This window comes from Anguilla rostrata, chromosome 13 (assembly GCF_018555375.3).
Source record: "Anguilla rostrata isolate EN2019 chromosome 13, ASM1855537v3, whole genome shotgun sequence".
NCBI lineage: Eukaryota > Metazoa > Chordata > Actinopteri > Anguilliformes > Anguillidae > Anguilla > Anguilla rostrata.
This window is the reverse complement of record NC_057945.1, coordinates 13,891,938-13,917,980: the sequence shown is the minus strand read 5'-3', so window position 1 is coordinate 13,917,980 and position 26,043 is coordinate 13,891,938. Positions and strand designations below refer to the sequence as shown.

The 26,043-nt window shown below is 42.8% G+C and overlaps 2 protein-coding genes across 4 annotated transcripts; both read right to left on the bottom strand.

Moving 5' to 3' along the window:
* Positions 1-281: 281 nt before the first annotated feature.
* LOC135238407 (zona pellucida sperm-binding protein 3-like) lies at positions 282-2,747 on the bottom strand. Its single transcript, XM_064306273.1, has 9 exons — positions 2,002-2,747; positions 1,816-1,934; positions 1,490-1,593; positions 1,226-1,400; positions 1,034-1,151; positions 866-951; positions 711-796; positions 528-638; positions 282-429 (listed from the first exon to the last, which is right to left on the bottom strand). Exons 1-9 carry the CDS (start codon positions 2,695-2,697, stop codon positions 320-322), a joined length of 1,605 nt encoding a protein of 534 aa, XP_064162343.1. The 5' UTR covers positions 2,698-2,747; the 3' UTR covers positions 282-319.
* Positions 2,748-7,873: 5,126 nt separating this feature from the next.
* On the bottom strand, positions 7,874-24,998 carry LOC135238404 (sal-like protein 4). Of its 3 annotated transcripts, none has more exons than XM_064306259.1 (4): positions 24,902-24,998; positions 13,505-15,853; positions 12,633-12,913; positions 7,874-11,651 (listed from the first exon to the last, which is right to left on the bottom strand). In XM_064306259.1, exons 2-4 carry the CDS (start codon positions 15,810-15,812, stop codon positions 11,214-11,216), a joined length of 3,027 nt encoding a protein of 1,008 aa, XP_064162329.1. In that variant the 5' UTR covers positions 15,813-15,853; positions 24,902-24,998; the 3' UTR covers positions 7,874-11,213. The 3 variants fall into 3 exon arrangements, with proteins under 3 accessions (XP_064162329.1, XP_064162327.1, XP_064162328.1); XM_064306257.1 differs by lacking the exon at positions 24,902-24,998 and adding an exon at positions 18,535-18,692; XM_064306258.1 differs by lacking the exon at positions 24,902-24,998 and adding an exon at positions 17,260-17,407.
* Between the last annotated feature and the right edge of the window lie 1,045 nt (positions 24,999-26,043).

The window sequence follows — 26,043 nt, the reverse complement described above, 5'->3', positions numbered from 1 at the left end:
AACAAGGCAATACTACCCCTTTAACATCCACAAGAGGTTAACCAACCAGGCACTACTGTACCAGAGACCTTTCCCCATGCAAGGAATCATTAAATTCATGCCAGATTTACAAGTTAAAAACCAGGCAATCCCTGGAACATTTTACCACTCAAGTACCAGTATTCTGATGGTCAAAATGCAATGAACCAAAAGGAGGCACGTTCAACACTTCAGTTGATACAATACCTGAAATAGATTTGTGTAGCCTAAATCTTCCAATACAAATACCCCAGACAGCAAGGTTACTTGTTTTCAGGTTTTATTCAAAAAAATCTCCCAGTTACAAGACCATAGGTTTGTAGTACCGTCGCCACACTAGTACTGTGCCAAGCACAATCATGCAGACCAGTCCCACTGCAGCCACTCCAACCATTAGCACAGCAGAGGAACCTAGGGAGCAAAGAAACCCCATGAATGGTAGACAAAGCAGCCATTGAGCAATTCTAGGGCCTGGCAGGAGATAACTGCTCAGGCAGCATAATGGTTACCTTCTGACCAGTGATCCACCTTCAGAGAGCCATGGAGCTCAGGCACAACATCTTTGGTAGCCTCCTGGACAACAATGGGGCCTAGGACTGCACTACCCTCATACTGTACAGCTGTAGGACAAAACAAGCTCATACACCAGTACAGGCAATGTGATTGTAGAAATCAGAAAACAGAAGCCAAACCTGAATTGACACTCCTGCCCTTCCTCATAGCACAGCTAGTGTCACAGCAACTACATGCCTGGTCATTCCCAGATGCACTAATCCACCTGAAAGAGAAAGAAACAGGTTACCCACACACACTTGGCTTTAAAAAATAAAGGCACTATGATACCAACCGTTCGTATCCAGGAGGAAAGGAGCATGCCCTTCCTTCTGAACCAGGCAAAACTGCAGTGGCTTTCAGATGGCAGAAAATGTAGATCTGGAGTCAAGATATTGCAATTAGTAATACTAGTTGCCACCTTCATAAGGCATGTTCTCAAAGCGAGAAGCCATTCACTCACTGTACTCCTGGCCTGCTGGGCAAACCTAAAAGCATCCAGGTGAAATTGCAGCTTATCATCCTGTACTCTTTGCAAGAATTGGGAGCGGGAGTTGGTCAGCTTGGAATCCATTAGACACCTGGAAGGGGGAACACTGTAGACTAATCACATCAATAAGACAGGCTATAGTACAGCAAGGTAAAGCATACTTACCCCTTCTCAATGAAAGCATATCTGGGTACTGCATTCATATCAGGGTCCAAAGTAGCTACACAGGAATCCACAAATACATTGAGGGGTACGTGGTTGGCCTGGACCACAGAAACTTCAATGTTAATGAGATCCCCCAGGAAGAACACGTTAGACATCCGCTCCATCTGCCAGTTATCTACCAGGGTTGTTGGGAGGGGGGGGTTGAAACAGTCAGTACAAGTGGAGAAAAATGCAAAGATCCATTCACTGGTCAGCTTAGCTTACCAGTCATGAGCCTCAGAGAGAATACAAGGAGGTCTTCAGCAGACAGGGTAGAGTGGTAGGGGATCCAGGTTGGTTTCAGGGCATTACTACTGACATTATGCAGCCTGCAAGGGGAAGGGGGGGGGAAATTTTTTTAAATCAGATGTAAAATGAAGGTACGAATTCAGGAAGTTAACCATTTGGGAATAGTTACTGAAAGCAAGTGTATGTGGAGACAAGCAGAGGCATTACAAATTGACAAGGCTGCAGCCTTTCAGTAATTCACATTAGCAGCAAATGTACACAAGAAATCCAGGCTAGAAGAGTACAAAAGGATGCCCTCTAACCTCATGTAGTGGCACCTGATGCCCACCACAGCATCGGATGTCCTAATGATGGGCGTGGCACCAAGAGCTTTAGGTTGGTAGTTGAGGGTAAAGGTGTAGACTAGGGAGTCCTCAGTCATCTGGAAAGACAGACCATTAGTTTCAACATTCATCACACACATGCACTATCCACAGCACACTACATACCGCAAGTACACTGCCACAGCCATGCAGCTCCGTCTCAAACAGAAGATGGAGACTAGACTTATCCTGCCCAACAGGTCCACAGCCTCCTAGGGTGATGTCAGATGGTTGGATCAGGTGACCAATGCCAAGCAGGTCCATATCCACTTCCAACTGAACAGAGCTTTCCCCACAGTGGGCCTTCACAGCGTCAGGCTTAGGTGTAGGAGGTTCCACTGGAACTGTGGGCCGCCCAAGGGTCGGGCGAGGAGTCACGGGAGCCTGGGTGAAGCCTGGTCGCCCGAAGGTTGGGCGGGGAGTCACGGGAGCCTGGGTGAAGCCTGGGCCACCGAAGGTTGGGCGGGGAGTCACGGGAGCCTGGGTGAAGCCTGGTCGCCCGAAGGTTGGGCGGGGAGTCACGGGAGCCTGGGTGAAGCCTGGTCGCCCGAAGGTTGGGCGGGGAGTCACGGGAGCCTGGGTGAAGCCTGGGCCACCGAAGGTTGGGCGGGGAGTCACGGGAGCCTGGGTGAACCACGGTCTTCCAAGGGGTGGTCGAGCCGTGACAGGAGCCTGTGAGCCCACTGGCTGCCTGTTATACTGTCTGGTTGTCCCAGGATTAGCACCATGCAGGTTTGAAAGCCACTGTCCCTCTTGAGCATTACATAAACACCCAAACAAACCAAAAATTATGAACCCAACAGAGAACCTTTCTCCCCCCATGGTAAATCAATAAGAAACAGTCAGAAAGAATAAGCAAGCAATACCCACATAGCCTCCTTAAGCCCATTTAATAGCCAGCTGAATGTAATTGATTGTTCCAAACCCCTCCTTTTTCATCATTTCACTAAACCTTCTCCAGCCTCTTCCAATTTTTGTTTCTGCCTGTTTTAATTTGCACAGCTGATAAATTGTAATTCGTCCACGTCCGTCACAAGTAATTGCATTCCAAAATCAACGTGCACGATCAACTCTCTGAGTCGACTGCAGCCTGCTTTCAGCTTTTAGTAGCTACACAGCGGATTGCTTATTGACAAGAGTACCATGCTAACGAGGGATTTGCTGCTTATTTAGTTTAGGAAAGTCTTGACTGCAGCCGGCAGTGGGAGTACCGTATCAACTCATTCTCAGAAAGCCTCCTAGTCCCGAAATTCACTGTTTGTTATCCTTGCAGTCGGACTCGCGAGAATTAAGCAGCGATGACTTGCTGATTAGGGAAATACTTTTCAATCCGAAACATGTGCAAGTCATTGCTCGTCAATCAACAGAATAAGAATGGCAAATTTAATTATCGACAACTTCATCATTGTTTCTGTCTCACAAATGACAATGTCCTTATAAAAATATAACAAATACATTAGTCCAACGCGCGTGTAACGCACAGCCAGTCGTTTAAATTAACAGGTGAAATCTAAATGAGATATTTATTGTTTGAGCATTAAATAGCCTAGTGTAGTTTAGCAATTTAATGATAAAACAGCTCTAAATTTAACCAAGGGCAGCCATTTTGGAGACACGGACAATAACACCAAATAAGGGACTACAGTGTAGCCTATTTTTTATTTGTTTTCAGTGCAACAATATTTTTGCTTCGTGCGTGACGTGGATGAACCAGACTAAGAGTTGTGCACATCGATTATTTTTTTCTGTATGAATAGCCCCTTTTCTCTTGAAAAACCTCATCAGCTGCAGGTTTACGTGGTATGCCATTTTTGTATCATACAGGGTGCGTTTAAAGCACTGCAATCGAGATTATCATGGGACTATTTATGTCAGGGGACCAGGGATTGCCATTCTCCGTGAAACTCACAAACTCCAGTGGTTTCTCAAGGTATTGCAGTTTAGTAAGACTCCGCAGCCAAAAAGCAAATTTCCCCATTGAAGTCCATTCAAAACTAAATTAAGTCTGTCGAAATTAAATTTTTTATTCTTTTAAACTAAAATTTATCCAGGCACTACAAATAAGAATATGTTAGAATTATCTGGAAAAAAACAAAACATTTTCAACGTACAAAAATGCCAAGTTACAAACACATTCAAAGCACTGTCTAAATCATTATTTCAATCGTGCAAAATCTAGGCCTGCTATTAAAAGTACTGATATCAAAATTGAGCAATATTTCAAGAAACAATATTATTTTAGCTCACACAAATTAAACAGGCTGTATTCAAAACCCGTGCTACCCAGTGTTTCCTAAATTATTTCACATAACTTGACCCTGTGTTTTTTCATGTTATCATCTGAAGAGAATGTGGTCATTCAAACTTTGTGTGACATCAAAGTGTCAAATTGCAATCATTTATAGTGGAAATAATCAGCAATTCTTTATTATTATTATTATTATTATTATTATTATTATTATTATAATTATTTGACTCACAAGCATACAGTACATTAATGGAGCAAATGCATGTCTGGATAGGTTTATAAAATACAATATTTATTTAATAGGCCTAAATATGTCTAATTTTACCAGGCAATCCCTGGTCCCCAGACGGAGTCCCATGATAATCCCGAGTGCGGTGTATATTTGATGTGTCCTGCAATTTATTTTCAACTTAGAAAAGAGACAGCAGTGCACTGATGCTCAAGATTTTGCAAAGAGAGATGGGAGCATGTGGATTTCATAACAGCCTGCAGGTGAACAGGCATTCGGCAGACGTTAAGCAGACATCCAGGTTAATGGTGTTTAACTGAGCAGATCAGCAGCATTGCTGTGGTTCCCTGGCCCCTGAACCTCACCCCGTGGTTCGGTTTCCTCACGTTCTCTTAAAAAGCCTCACCACAGAACATTAGAGAAACCCACATACCCCTGAGAGCACCCGCTCTGACGAAACACAGGCACTTGATGGTGGTATTTAATGAGCACACCTCTTCATTTAAATCACAACCTTAATGGGGAAATCATCAATAAATGCATTACCTGGTAGGGGTTATGTACTCCAAACGGTTAATGTACTAAATTGCTAGAAGGGTAGGTACGGTAGCACAGAACTTGTGACAAATACAAGCTTTTAAAGTGTGCTTAAGGAAGAAGACATGCTGAGCATGTACTTGCAATTAGAGGAAAATTCTTCAATTTAAGACTTTGTTTACTATTGTTAAAATCTTGACAACTGAAGACCCCATTTTTGTAAGGCATATTGCTTTCCTCTGGGATAACCATGAAGTTGGTCTAATAAAGGCAAACTCTTGGGTGAACTTACTTTGTTGCACCCTCCATTTCACCAGAAAAGAGGACAGAGAGTCTGACTGATACACTACACAAAAACGTTTCCCAAAATTTTATTTATTTAGCATTTTATGAGAGAAAAACGGGTCCAGCGGGCAGAAGACATGATAAGTTCAGTCCAGTTAATAGAAATGTGAAGCCAGCATAGAGTTACTTCATTTTATGATGTCAACTGTTTATGGTACAAACAGTATTTTACTTGCTGGCATAAATGAAGGTTTGTTACAGTACTGCTAATGTATAATACAAACTGTTATTTGAATTAAAAAGACTTTCTAACCTAGCTAATGGGTTTTAAAACATTGAATGCCGTTTATAAATGAAAAAGCAAAAGTAGCATATTTTCACACCTCCCCTGAAAACTTCTCTCCAAAGAGCTGATGTTTCATAGACAAAGACAAGCTTTCATAGAGTGGTGGAAGGGTCTTTCAGGATGAATTGCCAACTGGTGACTTCAAAAGGAGAATACTGACATGTGACCTCTGTAGGGGCCACTGGCTGTTTGCTTAAGTATGTAACTTGAAATAGTCTAAATTAAGGCACATTAATATCACAGTGCAGTTAGTTCATTACATTTCAGCTACATTTACTACTTTGTATGATCAATGAATTTTGTTTTTTGTAGAAAACTTCAAAACTGCAAACTGCCCCTTGGGTTCAAAGCAGAGATACCTACAATTACAAATCAATAGAGGAATTCATATTCTGTTTCAGTTTAACACTTATTTATTGGGCAACACACATTCATGAAGCTTATAGTTTTTTGGCACGATTCCCATTTTATTAGACAGTATAGTACTGTGGGCATTCAGGACTGCATATACTGTGACGAGTTATTTCAACACTGACTTCATGAATGGGTAACTAAGCCTCATGATGTCTTAATTCTCACACACCGGACAATGAAGATTTGGTGGAAGAAAGTTCCATTCTGACAATTTCAGGGTGCCAAACACATCCCCGTAAGGCACTACACAATTTTTTTCCACCTATGTGTCATTTTTCAAAAAATGTATCACAGCAAAGCTCTATGATCTGACCTCTAAACATGAAGCAGTGCAGGAGGGGTAACCCTTAATAGTGAATTCTATGACCCCTATCCCCATCTTTAAAAAGGCTCTAGGCCCTGCGGTTTTATTGAGGGCATTTGTAAAAAAAATAAATTGTAGATGCATTCATCCTGTTTGTAAATTGGGCAGACAGCCATGTCCAAAACCAGTTATTTTGGGGCCGGTTGAGGATAAAGACAGAATGCAGCGATTGTAAATGTGTTACAAACAGGGGCCTGCCAAGGAGAGGAGCTCCAGTTTGGCTTGGGCTGCTCCCTCTTTAGGGGGCCCTGCTGGGGCTGCTGCGAAGGCCAGGCCGTGGGGCTCCTGCGAAGGCTGGACCAACTAGGCCGCTGGCAGGGCCAGACCAGGGGGCTGCCGTGAGAACGGCTCTCTCATGCACCCCATTAATGTGCAAACAGGCAGCCGCTTCAAAAGAAGGGAAATGAATGGTAACAGTGAGAGGTCACACTTTTTCTTTTTGTCGACGGTACTCCATTTTCAGCTCTCCCAGGGCACACACTTAAATTCCTGCTTCTAATTAGCAATGCATCCCTGTAAGCCCCCCTTCCTCTCAGGACCCCACGCCAAGACTCCAGCCTCAGCCAATCCCCAGCAATCCCTGCCTAAGCCCCTCCCTCTCAAACCAATACTCTAACAAAAGAGCTGAAATTCCATCCAGATACAATCAGGCTCAAGAAGGTGACAAATAAAAATGAAAAAAATGTATGCCATTTGCATATAACAACATATTTTCACACCAGTCCCTTTTTTGATACTACCATTTATAAACAAATTTTCTACGCGAGTCATTCCTGAGTGAAAATAAATGGCAATCATGGCACATATTACAAATTTTTTTCTAAAACCATAGCAACATGAGTTTCACTTTCAGTTAAATGCCAGATAACATTTTGTGCAATTGCTGTATTAAACCTGCTAACTTTAACTGCCCTGTAGACCTAGTGCACTGTGCAGGGCAAGTGAACATGCCAGTGAATAAGCCAGAGAAGGCAGTGATGGGTAATGTCACCTTTCATGATGGCTCAAAAATTTACCACAGAAGCACACATACACTGACTGCAGATTGATCATTTTGCTGAAGTATATCCATCTCCCATTAACAGCTGGCTCCAGCACCCCCCTGAGCCATGTGGAGGTGGACCTCCTCGAACTGAGAGCCTGACCTTCGTCGTCCTGCGTTACTCTTGAGCAGATACAACCCCTCTGGTGCATTCTCTGCGGTTCTGTTCGAGAGCCACTCACACCCCCCCCCCCCCCACCCACAACTCCACCCCCAACTCCTGGCCAAAGAGGATATAATCCCTGCCTGTGTGAACCAGACCAGGTCAAAACCGAGCCTGTGGAGGTGAAAGGTTGTTGGATTAGCCCTGCATTATATCTGCTAGCCTGTTCAAGAAACGTCTTCCCCCAACGATACTCAAGAAGCGAGTAGAACTTAAGCTTAACTTCTGGTCTTTTCACAAAACTAGCTGTGTAAATTAGAGATGTGTGTGAGAGTGAAAGATCTCTCCCCTTTTTCACCGATATCTCTGAATGATGAGAGGTCTGCTCAATGATGAGAAGACTGAGAGGGTTTACAAATCTGAAACAGAATCGGGGTCACAGCAAATTTATTTACATTCAAATTAAATTCCACATGCATAAGAAGTCATCTTTGGTTATCAGAAAACAAACTAGTCGCACACACCCAGGGACTTTTTAAAGGGCGGATGTGACTGTTCTTTAACAATGTGTCTTTATAGATATTAAAGCAAGTGACGTTTTAATACAGACATTTAATACAGAACAAAAACACTGCATTTTAGCTTCGTTGTAGTGCAAACCATTAACTCGTTCCTTGATAGATTTGTCATTGAAGAGTTACGGCACTAGCAGCATGAGCATTCACTCAAATGTTCTACCTTTTGGAAATGCTGTATCCCCTGCAATTGCACAGCTGGTGGCCAGTAGCTCAGAAGCACATGGTTCATAATCTGGAGGGCAGACTCCGCATGACCCTACGCTCACATGACATAAAATCCAGTCTGCAAGAAATCTGTCTCTAAAGGGGGGGCGGAGGGGGGGTGGGAAGCGTCTCTTAGCGGCATATGCTACATACACATATATTTATAACATATATATGCTTTATTGTATGGGGGAAGCCTTTCTACGGTATCATAAACCACATTGATAGCTTTTAGCGTTGTGCTTTGTCATTTCAAACCTAGAGGAACTTGTCACACACTCTTTATCGTACATCACCGTAAAAAAATACTCAACTTTCTCATTAAAGAGACCTTTCCTAAAACATTATGTAAGGGTTATCATTGTTAAGTTTGAAAAGGTATAGCGTTGTACTGCCATACTGTTCAAAAGCACAATTTGGAAAGCAATTCATCTCCATTGTTTCTGAGCCCAGTCCATTTATTGACCATCCCTATATATACACACATATAAAACAAAAGGTGAAAAAAAATACAGTAATGCTGATCATTAAATAAAGCCCCTCTTCATTTCCCTAAGTAACAAAAGTCTTCAACTGAAAACAGGGAAATAAACACATGAACAATACTCTGACTGGCAGCTTGCAGCAAGTTTGGCAATACATTCAATATGAACCCTCAGCAGGTTATTGGGAGGAGGTAGCGTGAAAATATCACATGAGCCACCCATAGAAGTCACAATACAATTTCACAATCTAATCCTACAGAATTCCTTTTATAAAAATAGATTACAAAAAAGGCAGGACAGAAAAATATACCTGCGAGGTAGAGAGAGATCAAGCATATGATTCTTGTGTTCTAAATAAAAAAAAAAGAGCAGGCAGGAGTATATCTTCTCAGGTCTAGGGGATAGTGTGTTTCCATGTTCATTTGAAACTTCCTTCACCCACTTATTATCGTTAGTATAAAAATCTTCGTAATTCATAATAATAATAATAGCCTAGCCTTGGATTCAATCATGGATCCTGATCTTTAACTTCACTTTTTCCCCATTGTGAATGGAATTTGTACATTAATTTGGTGATCCCTAAATTTGTCACTTTGTCACTAAATCTGCATTTCAGACAAAAGATTTTTGGACTTGGGTTTGAGCACAAAGAAATGGGAAAAGCTTTAAATGGAATGTGTGTATTATTCTTTCCTGCAAAACGATCAGTTTAACCACCTACAGAGATGGCAGTCCTGAATCAAGTATACGGCAAGTTAATTCAGCACTTAATTCAGTCCACACTGCAGTGCCATAAAATCCACCCAGGTTATTCTGTGAGAAAATAAAAGCAATTATAGGAGAACATGGCTGGCTGTACCAAGAATTTATAAACAGGTCTCTGAAAAGCAATTATTTGGCGCGATACTGATGACTAAAAAACCGCCTGGGTTATTTATTATTTTCTTCTAGAAAATTGAAAATAAGATCAGAGTAGATATTTAAAAAATGCACCGATTTATCCTGAAGTGCATTTTAAAAGAATGTGGCACATGCAAAATGGGAGATCAATTAAAGTGCGGGAAAGGCTTCATTCAGGAGTATTCTAACGGGAGTTATGACTGCTTTCCAATCATCTTACAGTAACGACAACAGATTTCACAAACCACGTAGTGGGTGGAGCAAGCAATAATGAGCTGTCAATCACTGTCAACCACTACTTAACAGGATGGAGAAGGCAAAAAGTTATCTAGTGTGTGCATGAGCCCTTGAGTGTCATCTCTCTCACACACACACACACAAACCTGAACGGACAATTATTTTTTGGTTAAACTCTAAAAAATAAATTGTATGAAAGCCTTCAATGCAAAGGTAGAGTTTTCAAAAAAACAGTGAATTCAAAATGCTTGATTTGGTTTCAAAGTAGGCACTTGGCAATATCCTAGAAGAGACTTCCTCCATTCATTTCCCCCCATTTCCTCTGAGTTAAGCTTACATTTGTGCTCCAGATAGATTGCATTACTGTGCTTATTATAATACATGTCATTATTTATGTGCTTTTGTGGTCTCCTTAGGTTGGCTTCTTTAACCACAGGACTGAATTCCTACTGACTACATGAACAAACTTCTATGGTGGGACTGGCCAACAATAGCTATATATTGACTAGAAGAAAAACATTTATTACACATCCATATTTCTCCTTTTTGGTTTTTTCAAGTGCAATCTTTCTAGCATATACAGCAATACTCATTTTACAAAAATATAGTATTGCAAGGTATACAAGACAAAGTGTCTTGTACTTCCCTAAACACTGTTTGGTCTTGAATATAGAAGCTGTGACACCAGCGACCTGAAGCATGTATTCCTCTAGAGGAACAGAACAGAAGTTTACTAGTGACTGCTACCAAGGTATTGAAAGAACAGAACATATATCTAATATCAGGAGCAAACACGAACAGAGTACAAATCCCTGAAATAATGATTTTGAGGCATATGTTGTAACATCTCCAACACTGGGACATGACATGGTATTAATTTAATAGCTGCGATAATTTGTCAATCCCTCTAATTCAGGAAACGGAGAATATGCGAATATGCAATCCCAGAGATAATGCACAGTTTGAAGGTCTTTCAAGAAAGATAAAACATCCAACTTCTGGCATAAGTAAAGACTGAACACGTGAAGGCATTTTTGTGTAAGTTACCCGCATATTGAATACATACAATTACACAAACAAAGGCCTTTACAGTAGTTAAATTCAAGTTTAACAGTAATACCGACACGAGGCGAGCAGTTTCATATCTGGAGAAAAGGAGTGGACAGCTGCCTTCATCAACTTCATCATCAGAAACTGCAAGGGAACACAAAAAATCGTTTCTTCAAGCAAGGTTCCTCCGTAAAGCTCTTGCGATTCAGCAAAACGGAGAGCGACTTTGGTCCGTTTGAGAGAGTGACTCACAGCCCTGCCGTGCATCCCAACCTGTCCACTTCAGCAGCAGGTTAGAAGACCAGCCTGACACAGTTCAGATCAGCTCCCCAGCTAACAGTGCACGTTCCTCCATAAACTGTGGGAAATGGGGCATGCCGTCCGACGCGGCCGTGTCCATTTTGGTCGCCGACACAGGGAGGCCGGACTGGGACCCCTCCATTTTCACGAGAGCCTCCAGGGAGCCCTCCGGGGGGCTGCCGGGAGGCCCTCGAAGCAGGGGGACCCCACCCCCCTGAATGACGGAGATCTCGTTGGTCTTCATGGCCAGCCCGTTAGTGTAAACCGCGGCGAACTGACTCTGCATCGACAAGTCCACACCAATGAGGGGAGGCCCCTGAGGACTCAGGGGTGGCACCATCTCCGACGCTGGGTTGGACTCCGCCCCGGTCGCCAATCGGGCGTGGGAGGCGTCCAAGGACAGACGCCGCCCCTGCCTCGCAGACGTATTCCCCAAATGAGTCCCAATGTGTACCTGTGGGTGGGCGAGGACAGACGGGTGTGAATAAAGCATCTATTCAGGTGACATCACAACGGTGGTTCCCCACCCTGTTCCTGGATATCTATTGTCCTGTAGGTTTTTTAACTCCAATACTAACAAAGCACACCTCACTCAACGGCTTGAGATCTCATTGAGCTGCTATGTAGTACAATCAGGTGTGCCAAATTATGGTTGGAATGAAAACCTACAGGACGGTAGATCTCCAGGAACATGGTAGGGCACCACTGCATTAGAAGGTCCACTTGCAGTGTGCATCATCACCCCAAATAACAGTGTTCATTGAAAATGTTTTTTGTTTGTTTGTTTGTTTGTTTTGCTCTCCAGAGAAACTGTTTGACAGATTTGGCAACTAAATTAGAAAAGCATATCCCTAAAAATATGGACAGAGATGGAGGACATTAGTTTTCAAGCTGCTTTTTCACATTTAACATTCTGACGTGGATTTACAGCATAAATGTTTCTTTGAGTGCTCACCAATGCATTTATAATATATTCTTTAATTGAAAAATTGTTTCCCACCATCACAAGGACTAGAAATAATTCCCAGTCTCAATATTTGACATGTGCAACTACTCAAATTTTGTTCACACTGGTAGAAATAGTGAATAAAAATTGGTAAACCTAACAAATTTCCTCCACGCCAGCCTAGACACTTGCCCCCCTCCCAAAACATGTGAAACTGTTCTTAGTCTGGAGAAACACTTCAAAGTAATTACATTTTAAATTAAAGTGGGAACCCTGCCACTTTTGTATTTTGTTGTTATTTAATTCAGACAGGGGAGAAGATGGAGATAGGTTTACAGTACAACCAGCGAGAGGGCCGGGAATCCAGCCCCTGGCCGCACAGCCCTCCCCAAAATAAACTGTTCTCAGGATGGGGAGGACATTCAGAAAAAGAATGCGTTGCCTAGGAAACGCTCGACGGCGAGCCTGCGGCCGGAGAGACGCCCTGACCTTGAGGTTGCCCTTGGTCGTGAAGGCCTTGTTGCAGAAGGTGCAGGCGAAGGGCTTCTCGCCGGTGTGCGTGCGCGCGTGGATCTGCAGCGAGCTGCTGGAGGAGAAGGTCTTGCTGCAGGTGGCGCACGTGTGCTGCTTGGAGGGGCGTCGCGGTGTCGCCGCCGCCAAGGAGCCGAGGGGCGTCCCGGACCCGAGCGTCGGGGCGCAGAACAGGCCGTCGGTGCCGAAGGGGTTCCCCTGGGGGACGTGCATCTCCAGCCTGGCCAGATTCGGGGGGCCTGTAACGGGAGGCACGTGATTAGGGCCAAGTTAAACAGGAAAATAAAGGTTTTAACTAAATACATCTCAAATATAAATCCATGCTACCTTTAGGCAGTCAGAATAAACTGGTAAATAGATAAATAGATGGTCAGAGTGTGCAGATGCAGACTAAAAGCAAGAACAAATGCACGGAAAATGAATTCAAAGTGACATAAAGAAAGGGCCAAGGCCACTGATGGCTTCTGTACGAGTACGTAACAAATATAAACATACCCTAAATATTAGCTGATTCTACAAGGCAATTATTAGAGAATTCAAGAAATTTTAAATATGACTCTGTTCATTCATGTAATCAATCCAAACCAGGAAAGATTCTTACATGCACTAGCAACATACTCTTTAAATGTTAGCTGAGTGGAATGTGTCAAATATGACTTCAATAACAACTTCACTATAACTTTGTAATAATTCAAATAATTCAGTAAGTCAGCACATATTATGTTTTTGGTTGGCTACTTTTTTCACAGTGGAGAGTCTCTTAAAAACTTAAGTGCAGGAACATAGAGGAAAAAACCAGCACCCCTCTTGCTATGACTTGCTATGCTCACCATTTGAGAATGACATGCTCGGCTCCTCTTTAATGGCCTTCGGGAAAAAACTTGCTGATGTCAGGTCCAGAGCGCCGCTGGCGTCTGGATCCCACAGTGTGCCACTCCAGGCCGGCGCTCCCCTACCATGGCCTCCTAGGGCGGCATTATTGGGAGACGCAGTCTTAAAGTGGCTGGGCACCGGAGACATAGACTGGAAAGAGGCCGAATCACTGGCCGTGGGACTTGGGTCGTTGCGGCTCGGCAAATCCTCTCGTGCGGAGGGCAACTCGTTGAGCACGCCGCCCACCTCCGACGCCACACTCGCCTTCAGCTGCAAATTCAAGGCGGAAGCAAAGCTTTTCATGTGGTTGTCGAGGGCGATGGCATCAGAGGGAGGCGAAGAGCCCTCCTCCTTCGGGGCGGGGTGCGGACACGGCGCTTCCCTGGGCTCGCCGGGAACCTTCTGGGAACCGAGGTCGTCATCTTCCGAGCCCTCCTCACCGAAGCTGTTGGCGCCCCCCGCGGCCTTCTCCTCCCCGGGAGGAGACGGACCGGCGGCGAGGGGGTCCCCGAACGGCACAGCATCCGGCAGGAGGGTGTTGGGGATCTGGCCACCCATGTGCATGCGGATGTGCTGCTGCAGCACCACGGCGTTGGTGAACTTCTTCTGGCAGATGGGGCAGGAGTGCTGGGTCCGGAGGGGCGCGTTGGCCCGGTGCACGGCCTGGTGGGCCTTCAGGTTGCCCTTGGTGGAGAAGGCCCGGCCGCACGTCTTGCACTTGTGGGGCCTCTCGCCCGTGTGCGTGCGGTAGTGCATCTTCAGAGAGCTCGCGCAGCTCAGCACCCGGTGGCAGATGGTGCACTCGTTGGGATTGCCCGTCTTCTCCAGGCAGTCCACCATCTCCTGCAGCTTGGAGGTGCCCGAGCCTTGCTCCCCGGACAAGCCGATGCCGCCGGGACGACGGAGGCCGTCGAGGCCCGCCAGGGGCGCGAAGATCCGGTCGGCCCTCGGGTGTCCGCCCGACATGGCGAAGGCACCTTCGCTTTTGAAGGAAGGCAGCATTTGGGAGAACGCCACGCCCTCCGGGAAATCCTGAGGAGTCATCGGCGCCAACCGGCTGCCGGATGAAAGAAACCCCAGCATGGGCCTGCCGCCGGCGAAGCCGGAGTCTTCTGTGGGTGCCGGCATGCCGTAGGGAACGCTGCCGTTGCTGGCCGCGTTGTCCAGGTGCTCGGGGACCGGATGGGGATTCATCCGGACGTGCGGGTACTTATCCCTGTGCCTCTGGAAGTGCACCTTCAGGTTCCCCCTGGTGGTGAACCGGTTCCCGCAGATGTTGCACTTGTACGGCCGCTCCCCGGTGTGGGACCGCAGGTGGATCTGGAGCCCGCTGTCGTTCCCAAACTTCTTCCCGCAGTACATGCACTTGCGCTTCAGGTTAGGCTCCCCCGGATCCGTTTTTGGGTCCAGACCCACGTTAAGGGGCGCGCTCTTCCCCTTTCTGGAAGGTTCCAGGCCGGCCGCGTTGGAGGGGAAGGGGCCGTGGAAACCGAAGGCCCCCGGCATCAGAGGGAACAGAGACGAAACCTTAGGAGCCAGGTCTGCCGGATCCGACCCAGAGGGGACGCTTTTGGAGAGAGGCACCTTTCCGTGCTTGAGGCTCTCGAGTGACAGGCTCTGGGCGCCGGCTTTCTTGCCGATCATGGCAGCGGCGGCCGAGAGCTGCTGGGACAGGTGGGCGCCCAGGGCCTTCAGGGGGTCGACGGCGGCGCCGATGCCGGCTAACGAGCTCAGCCCGTCGGACACCATCATGGCCACCTGGACTCGGATCTGCTCCGTCAGCTGGATCTGCATGAGCTGCTGGTGCTGCAGGCTCAGCAGCTGCTCCAAGATGGCGGGGATGGCGTTGAGGCCGGCCGGGATGGGCGGCAGCTTAACGCCGGGGAACTGCTGAACGACGGCCCCCGACGCGCCGCGGGGCTCTTCCGTCTCGGCGTCGGGAGCGCGGGGCGTGTCCCGGGCGGCGAAAACCTCTGTTTGTAATCTGTCCTCGCCATTCGTTTCCGCCTCCCGCGTCTTCTGGGCAGCCCAAACGCTGCCCTTCGAGTGCGTGTCGCCGCCGGAGAGGCTGTCGCTCTGGTCGCTCGGACAGCTGTCTGCAGAGCCGTGCGACAGCTCCGAGAGCGCCCCCGCATCGTCGTCCCTGACGATGAGGACCCGCCTGCCTTGGCCGCAGCCGCTCTGGTGCCGGACGAATTCCGACTCGTCGAAGAACTCCGCGCAGCATTTGTCGCAAACATACGTCTCCGTTCTGCTCCTATTCATCTTGCTCCAGTCGTTCACTAACTGGTCGTCCTGCAGGAAGCCTGAAGAAAATAAAGGAGAAAAATATATCACATTAGTGCCAGGTACAGGAACGGTCTGCCAGAAACAAACTGTTCAGATGAACATATTATTCCCACATCATACATGACTTCTTTGTATTTTATTATGCAACAACACACATCAACATTTTGATCAAAATCATCTCTTTCAAGGTCTTTTCTTTCATACATCCATAAACCAGTGCATAAAAAACCTTGTGGGTAAGGGATTGCCTGTAAATTACTGTGAGAAGCAACACTTAAGGTAAAAACGGCAGGAAAACATATGCAACTCCAAACTATTCATATTCAAACATTTGTAATTACCTCATCCAAAGGCCTGAATAAATAAAATAAATTAAGCATCCAGAACAGTACAGGCACGGATCAGTTCACAGCCATGTTCTTAAGCCAAACTTCAGACCGGCTGCACGGTTGAAGAAGGAGAGAGAAGTAAAAGAGTTGCATTGTTCCACCTTGGGCCACTTGGAGTGGAAGCAATTTGCCACATGCATGGAGGAGGGCATCACAGCCACAGGTCAAAGGCACGCTTGTAACACACACGTCGCCCCGCGCTAGACATAGGCTTTCACCAATTACTGGCTCAGCAACCACAATATACTAAAGGACTTCATAAATGGACTGCAGGCACATGGAAACAGTCATAGATGTGTCTTACAGTTTACGCTGAAAACTTTGTTACAAGTCTTTAAAATATGTTCAGTATTATACAAAGAAATGTGCTTATGAGAGCAGGCACTATAGAGGACCAACCATACCTTTTTAATTAATACACAAAAGCAGGCAATTTTGTCACATTTGGTTTTCAGTAAAATGCCTCGCAGCATAAACCTTATATCTACCTCAACTGAATGCCTCGCCATTGAAATGCAGCCCATCAGTCAAATGTAAATGTGGTCATTTCGAGGGCAGGGGGTTGCCCTTGACTGACCTGTTAAGTGTTAGTGGAAAGGTGAACAACGACTGATTTTCAAAATAAACTAGAGCGAGACTGAAAACGAAATACTGAGCCGCATGGCAAAACGGAGAAGTAAAGTTTACGTGCAGAATCAATTAATCAGATTCAGTGATACCAAAACCGACATCAAAATTGATATGTTGGCTATATGTATATGTTTACTTATGCACACGGTATCACTTCACATACCACATTTAACAAATCGTGACTGGGCGGAAAATAATGGTATTTTGTCCAGACACCGACTTCAATTATCTAATAACCACCAAAGATCTTGCCAGTGCCAACCACGAGATGGCGCACTGAAGCACAACATAACCAACAAAGTGGCGCTGGAGCGGACACAAATAAGGTTACTGAATAATTAAGCATTAAGAACGACCTACAATGCATGCACTTCCACACCAAACACATCAAAATATTAACTTACGTCAAGACAAATTTTATGTCCGTTTCCAATTGCAGTCATCCAAACAAGGACAGGCTACAAAGACCCATGACATTCAGAGATCATAAATGGGGTAATTCGCAAGACCCAGCGATTCAAGCTTTTTTTGAACTCTCTATCGACCCCCACCACACTCTGCTCCACCCCCACTCTTTTTATGCACACAAGGGCAGCATGCATTCAAGCATTCAGCTAAGGATTTATTGCCTTTTGGTCAGCACAGTTCTCGTGAAATTTGATGCCAAGGTGTTGCGCCAGCTAAACTTTTAAATACTGTACAATGTAAATGTAACGCAAGCATTTAATTCCAACGTTTGGTAAGAAATCGATCTTCCCGAATACTCTTAAGTAGCTAACCTGTCTATTCAAACTATGGCCAGCTACATGCACCTCTTGGACAATCATATAGTTTATCACAAAGACTTTCAAACTTTGGTAAAGGCTGTTCTTTTGTTGACCATGATCAAAACAAACACAACATTTCATACCCAAATTGCTGGAAACACACAGGTGTACCTTAACTAGCCTATATGCCGAAATGCATTTGGATATAAACCGGAGTCTATAGGACATAACTGAAATTTTAGAATGGTTAGAACACCATTAAAAATTACTCCGCTATCAAATGTGTATGGGCCTCCATATTTCAACGGCGATACACGTTTAAAATGTTACAGACATTTACGCAAGACAAAACCTTTAAGCAACGCAGATGAAATATCTATGTTGTAACGAGAATGTACATTTTAACCACCCAAAACTGTGTGTATGCGTAGCCTGAACACGACAAAAGTGTTTGTGGTTGCACGCCATGCTCAAAAACTAAACACAACATCTAACCGGTAAATGCATCGAAAAACACTGTTCTTAACAAAATAATATCAAAAGGTCTTGCCTACTCTATCCAAGTAAAATACTGGCAAATCATTTAGCCTTTATGAACATACAAACTTTTTAATCAGCTCCGAATTACTTCGACAGCACCCTTCTATTGTTTGGGTAAGTCATGTTCAGATGTAAACGAAAGGTTTCCAATATGAATATTACAAAACTTGTTCAAATACTTGTAAATACAATTAAAACAATACTACATGTATATATTTAAATGTCATTTTAAATGCAAAATCAATTCCATGGGTCGTGATCCTGAATGTGGCCTAGTGTACGACACCAAGAAGAAAAAAATGTGATCAATACAGCGATCAATATCACTTGAATGAGCTACACTGTTGCATGCGTTCGCTTAACCAAACTCACCATTTTTAACCGAATCAGGGTCCTCAGAGTGGACATGTTGCGGTTTCGCTTGCTTACGCCTCGACATGGTACGACCATTAGACACACATCACTAAGTTTATTTCTTAACAGCAAATGCTGCGAGTTGGAAAAATACCAGAAATGCGCATGTCAAGGTAATTAGGTTTATCGATAGCGCATTGCGAATCTCACGGGCGCCTTCCTACTGATTGGCTCCAGTCCGAGCGCGTAAAGATTATTCAAATAAGATCCATTGATGATAACCGCACAGTGCGACAAGGGGGAGGGGTGTTGCGCCCATACAAGGAATGAATGAATGTGTGTGTGTGTATGTATGCGTGTGTGAGAGAGAACGATAAACTCCCTTGACAAAGGCATGTCAGTGACAAAAACAGGGCTTTCTAAAAATCTTAATTTCTAAACGGTTCCTTTCATCTCTTGTTTTACACATTCAGAACAGAAGCTTGTAGAGTTCAGGATGAATAAAAAATTTGATTTTTTACATTTATTCTACCATTTATTTCACCCTCCCCATCCCCCAACACACACACACACACACACACACCCATAAACACACAACTGAAGGGCTTGAATGAACTCCGCTCCCATATAAGTCAACCCAAAGTTTTAATTTCAGTAGCCCTATTGCTACCATTATACTTCCAGTCTTTCATGAGTAATTACATAGGAAAACATGCTTGTCACAATATTCGGAAGGAAGTAGGGCACCAGTACAGTATAACGTTCAGAGTCTCTGCTATGTCATTTCTGCAAGTTCTCAGTGAATGTGTGGAGTAAAGAACTTACCCGATTACTGTCCAAGAGGCATGACCATGGCCTCTTGTAAAAAAAATTAAATAATAATAATAAGAAGAAACAAAAGCAGAGAAAATATGTGAAACTTCATTAATTAGAGGTGTTGTTAAAACTGAAAATAAATGTGATTTTATGAAGTCTGTTACATTTATTAGACATTAAATCAACCATTTGAATAAAACAAGCTTGAAAGAGCAACAGTTGTTTTTATGAGCATTTTAGCAGATTTATGGAAATTGCACTGTGTTTTCATTAGGACAAGAGAGGCATTTTGTGGTCTGTTAATGTTTAGAACAAATGTTGATTGCAGTGACCACTGGCTCCTATTTCTTGAAATGATTCAAGAACTGACTGGATAAAGCATTTATTAAATGACAGTAAAATACACTGCTTCCTCTGCTACTTTTGCTGCCTCTAGTGTGTCACTAAAATCAATAAAAATGTTTAGAGGACAAAAAAGTCGTAATGCTTGCTTAAATTTATTTGGCACTCAGATTTAAAGACAAAGTGCATCTTTGCCATAATTAATACAATTCAAACTGTCAAAAAATCTTTTCTCTGTGAACTAATTTATCTGCTTAATTGCACTACTGAGATAATCTAATATTCAACAATTAGCAAAAACAAAAATGAAATAAAATAAACCCTAACAAAAGAGAAGGGAAGAAAGAAATTGAATAGCAAGGGGAGTGACGTCTAGACATTTTATTGCAGCAATAAGTGGCTTGAGCTTGGCTCTGTCGCTTTCTGCCAAAACCAATGGTGTTTAAGCTAAGTAAGGTGACTTACAGTGCACTCCATAAGTATTGGGACGGTGACACTATTTTGGTTATTTTGACTCTGTACTCCAGCACATTGGATTTGAAATGAAACAATGAATATGAGGTTAACGTGCAGACTGTCTGCTTTCATTTGAGGATATTAACATCCATATTGGGGGAATGAAACATGCAATAATTGTAGCCCATTTTATACACAGTCCCCCCATTTTAGAGGACCAAAAGTAATTGGACAATTGGCTGCCCAGCTGTTTCTGGGCTTGTTGCGTGTTGTTGTATCAGTATTTCATGCACAAGAAAGCTAACAAAAGAGTCTAGAGTTGGAATTTGCATTTGGAGTTTGCTGCATTTGTCTCTCAACATAAAGTGTCAATGCCAGGAAAGCAGGCCATCATGGGGTGGAAAAATTGGAATAAACTGATCAGAGACATTGCCAATACATTGGATGTGTGAAAATCAACTGTTTGATACAAGAATGCACGGGTTAGCTCCGCAACAGCAAACAACCTGGCAGACTATGGAAAACCACTGTGGTGGATGAGTGAAGAATACTTTCAATTGTGAAAAAAAAACCCTTTTCAACTGTCAAACAGATCAAGAACACTCTCCAGGATGAAAGCACAGACAACAAAAGACAATTTCTTTTTTCCACCAAGATAAAAAAGTTTTACAAGACTTTGAAGTGGCAATGAAATAAAACTTGATTAGTAAGTAACTTTGCCAATGCCACATACTGTTGGGTTTAATTAGTGTGGAGAAGGAAATGTTGCTCAGTCCGTCCGTCTGATCAATGCAAGTCAATATGCTATGTGTACTCAATTACATAAAACATCAGAAAGGCCCTGACCCAATTTCTCTGCACCATAGCCTAATGCTAAGCAAGCATTATGTTTTTCAGGACACAACATAACATATTTGCTGCTATCTAACATCAAAGAATCAATGCTGTATTGTAATACATTTATATCATGAGTGTTTTGCAGTTAGATTAAATTTGGCCCTCAAATGCTTTGTAATCCAGTAATTCAGGGGAATATTCTTAGCCAGTACAAATCTGTCAGCATTCATAGGTACTGGAAACATATTTAACAACTGGCAAATGTAGGATTTATAATACATGATACATTATCATCCAGGATGAGCTAAGTAATCATCTCACTCACTATATGGGTCTGTCATTAAGATTGTTATTATGGTGAAAAATAGACAGCAAAATTCTTCCCCTAACTTCATAAGTACCTTCAGAGGAAAAGTGAAGCCAAAACCTCATATTTTCCACAGAGGGGGTTTCACCAGTGCGTTTTTGAAAAAGCAATTACTGTTTGGTGCCACATTGTTTGTTTGTAGTCTATCGGGTGCTGTGAGCACGGTTGTGAACACTATACAAGGTTTTAATGGCATGAATACTCAAGGCCACAAAAGATGAGTGATCCAGACAGATCCAGCTTTAACCAGAACATCACCATCTCACAGGTCATATGTCATCGGACAACAAAATGTCAGCTTTCCTCTTGATTGTGATGTAAGGGTCCTATTCAATCTATCTAAGAAGCTACAGCCATATCTAAAAAAAAAAGATTTATGGTTACCAGATTTATTTAAAAATAAAATACAGAGAATATTAGATTACTGCAAAATATTCAAGCAAAAAAAAAAAGTATGCTCCCCAAACTTCACAGTCACACTGATTTCTTCAAAATAATTTGAAAACACACACAAACACATGCACGCATGCACACAATACACAGTAACTGCGAGCCTCATTTAGCTTCTGCCTCCTCTGCCACCCTCAGAAATTGAAAGCAAATTTGTTTTCATGCACAATTTACGTCGCAAAATTGAAATTAAATTACAAATTCTTCTTTCAGTGTATTTAACAAAGTCTCAATCTTTATTAAATACACATTAAATATTAAATCTTTTCACGTGGAGAACTTTGTTTCTGAAACCGCCCGGGTCATTGTATGAACGAGCATGTTTGGATAACTAGGGGACAAGCGGAGGGAATCCAATCGAAAACTACCACATCGGACAAACTAATTTGTCCCAAATCACCTCACAATTGCCCGGTGGGGGCCTGTAGAGCTCAGTGGCAGGGCTCCCATTCACACGGCCGGCTTCCCTGTTGAGCACTGCTCCAGCATCGCCCTCGGCTTATTTTCTGTGCTCTTACAGATTCGGATCCACAGCCATCTGCTGGGAGGGCAAACGGTCTTTTTACTGAAGAACGTGCTTGATTTGAAGACTACGAGAACAGTACAATAGAGGGGGTTTCTTGAGCAGGGCTGTGACACATACCCAATACTGAATATGCCTACCAAGTACTTAGCGCATATACCGAGTAATAAAATGTGGCACATACCTAATACTCAATGTATCCAGTACTCAGTACACAAGCGAAATACTTAGTACGTACAATGAAGACGGTATGTTTATGGACAGTAACACAGATTTTGTTGTTATGGCTCTGTACTCCAATACATTGGATCTTAAATGAAACAATGACTGTCAGCTTTCTTTTGAAGGCATTTACTTTCATATTGGGTAATCCATATAGGAATTACCCTTCTTATAAATAGTTCCCCCATTTTAGAGCACCAAAAGTAATTGGAGAAATGAACAGTAATTGTGATATTTAGTACGTTGTTGCAAATCCTTTTCATGTGAGTCTGCAACCCATAGGGATCAACAAAAGCTGGGTATCTTCCCTGTTGGTGCCTGCCAGGCCTGTACTGCAGCCATCTTCAGTTCCTGTTTGTTTCAGGGGCTTTTTGCCTTCAGTCTTGTCTACAGCAAGTGAAATGCATGTTCAGTTGGATTCAGGATGGGTGACTGACCTAGCCATTCTAGAACATTAAACTTTTTGTCATTGGTTGCTTTAGCAGTAAGTTTAGGGCAATTCTCCTGCTGCAAGGTGAAATGCTATCCAGTGAGTTTTGAGGCATTTTATTGGATCAGTGCAGACAAGGTATTTTTGTACACTTCAGAATTCATCCTGCTGCTGCCATCAGCAGTAATATCATCAATAAAGACAAGTGAGCCAGTTCCAATGGCAGTCATACATGCCCAAGCCATATAAATAATAATTATAATAATAATAATAATAATAATAATAATAATAATAATAAACTTTTTTGTATATAACCTTTCACACAGAGATTGCATCTCAAAGTGCTTTATATAGTTCAGTGACTTAAAAAAATAAGAATAATAAAATAAAAAAAAATAAATAAAAATGTTATTTATAAAAAGGCTGATTATATTATGGCTGATTTAATCTTGTGTGCGGGGCCTCCAAGTTTTATGAAAAAAGATTTGGGTTCGATTAAAATTATTTCTGTATTTTCCTCATATAATTAAAAATAATTGTCACTCATCCATTGATAGGAGCCAACCAGTTGGTCAGGGAGCATGGGGCACTTGGTTCAACAGAAATGTATAACTGAGTGTCGTCTGCATAACTGTGAAAATTGACATTGTGTTAACTGATGATAGGACCTAATGGGAGCATGTACGATGGAAACAGGAAGGGACCGAGGCAGCTTCCTTGCGCTATGCTAAAACATATCTCTTTGAACACGTGATTGCTGTGAGTAACACATAATTTTCTCCCTGTTATGTACGTTCGGAACCAGTTCAGAGAACTTTCAGAGAGACTGACCTGGTTTTCCATTAGATTGATTAAAATGTTATGGTCGATCGTATCAAAAGCTGCACTTACATCTAAAAGAATGAGAATTGACATTATCTTTGTATCAATGGCAAATCTAAGATCATTTGCTATTTTTACTAGAGCCATTTCTGTGCTGTGATTAAATCTAAACCCTGATTGGACCATCTCTGGGTTACTGTTTTCAATGAGGAATTAATTTGATTAAAAACTATTTACTCAGGTACCTTGATTGTGCTTCGAAATAGGACTGTAGTTATTAAGGATATTATTATCTACGTTTGATTTCTTTAGTACCCTCAAATGAAAGCTGAGTCTGCACTTTAACCTCACGTACATTGTTTCATTTTGAATCCAATGCGCTCTAGTACAGAGCTAAAAAAAAAAAAATTTTATCACTGTCCCAATACTGAAACACAACATTGTATACTCAATTGTCAGTAAGTACACAAAACATTCATTATAGGCTACTTAATATGCAATGCGCATACCAGGGATACTCCACTGGCCCTCAAGGTAAGTAATGCTGCTGGTTTTCTCTTCAGCCTGATAATGTCACTGATTGGCCAGAGATTACACTCATCTGGCGCGTCAGGTTTAAATTAGTCCCATATTAGAAGGAAGGAATGAAAACCAGCAATACTACTGGCCCTGAGGGCCAGATGTGAGTATCCCTGGCATATGCCCAGTGATAAAACACATGTACCTAATAGTAATACATTTACCCAATACTCAAATATTCCATATACTGTGCTTAGTACGCAATATATATCCATCCAATCTTCAAGCATGCCATATACCTAATATTTAAAAAAATCCTATATTTAAAGGGCCTTGAAGCTGAACTATATATTAACTAGCTACATATACAGAAAACAGACAAGGAAATTTTAAGGGTGACTGGGCTACACAAGTCCAGGGATGGCTAGCTCTACGTACTATTTACAAGAATGTCTAGCTGTGTATTATTTACAAGAATTGCTAATGAATGTTATTAAAAATGCAGTCTGTTCAGTATTTGTGTGTCCTGAGATTTTATATTAAAAGCACATATAGTTCCATGTTTCTTTCCTTTATTCAAAACTATAATACCCTTCCTCACCTTCACAATGGGAGAAATATGCAGCTCAAGTTCTCAAGTTTTCCAGAAGATTCTGTCCAATAAAAATGCCTCCGATAGTTCAACCATCTGGCCAGAGCTGAAAAAAAAAACAATCCTCATAAAAATGCCCTAAATAGGGTCAGAGGTCACTCCCTCCACGGGTCAGAGGGGCCTGTGGTTATTATAGTGGACTTTACTAAATCTGGCAGCCAGGATATCTCTGACAAATGCACGTGATTTTTAAAATGTGTTGTTACAGGATGATGAAGTTGTGTTGACATTCATAAAATAAAATAAAATCACATTAAAAAATCACATTAATAAGTCCAGGCATTTTCCTTTTTTCCCCAGCTACTTTATTTTACTTTTAGCCCTAAATTGTGTTATGGTTTTCCTGAATCAACCTTTGATCAGTTTGGCTTTTCAGAAAAAAATATTAAAACCAAATGTTACCATATTGAAACGAACCACCCTTGAATTACAATGCAACAAATTGTGAATCTCTAAGCAGGCCTGGCTCAATTCTGAGCCATAATGGAATTTGCAAACCGAATTTTTTCCCCCAGCAGATGACACCATAATGGGAAAAAACAACAACTAACTTCTCGCTAAACTGCGTGTGGAGTCCTGCTGGCTGAGCTGTGTTTCCTCATTAAGCCAATAAGTCATAAACCCATCAGTCTGTATGAACAAAGCATGATATAAATGAGGAATAATGCACTAAAAATGATCTTTTTTTATCAGAATAACTACAACTGTGTTCTATTACCCCAACATCTGATGTCTAGTTACAATAATATGATGTTTCCTGCAGTTTGTGTGTGTCTATTTTCAAAGGCGACATGCCGTATTTGATCTATTTCTACATCTTACATCAGTCCTCAGTGGTGAAACAGGACCAGATGCATTCCAGAGAGATGAAGCCAGAAGAATTTGGTGTGACACATACCCTGTAGCGCACCTCCCCCACGCCCCATTCATTTTTCCCAAATTGCTTTGGCAGGGTTGGTCATTTGGTTTCCACGTTGACGGCCCTATGTGCCTACACTTCAGGGTAATGACCTCAAAAACCTTGCCCCAAAAAAGTCAATTTCCTGTGAATTTGACTAAATATGCACCGTATAAGCGTCAAACAAAACACT

Coding starts and splice junctions, on each gene's coding strand:
- LOC135238407 (XM_064306273.1), bottom strand. CDS start 2,697: ATGGGGGGAGAAAGGTTCTCTGTTGGGTTCATAATTTTTGGTTTGTTT. Junction 952..1,033: donor CCCAGCAGGCCAGGAGTACA/GTGAGTGAATGG, acceptor TCTTGACTCCAG/ATCTACATTTTCTGCCATCT. Junction 639..710: donor GGGCAGGAGTGTCAATTCAG/GTTTGGCTTCTG, acceptor TTTGTCCTACAG/CTGTACAGTATGAGGGTAGT.
- LOC135238404 (XM_064306257.1), bottom strand. CDS start 18,601: ATGTCGAGGCGTAAGCAAGCGAAACCGCAACATGTCCACTCTGAGGAC. Junction 12,914..13,504: donor GAGCATGTCATTCTCAAATG/GTGAGCATAGCA, acceptor CTCCCGTTACAG/GCCCCCCGAATCTGGCCAGG. Junction 11,652..12,632: donor CGACCAAGGGCAACCTCAAG/GTCAGGGCGTCT, acceptor GCCCACCCACAG/GTACACATTGGGACTCATTT.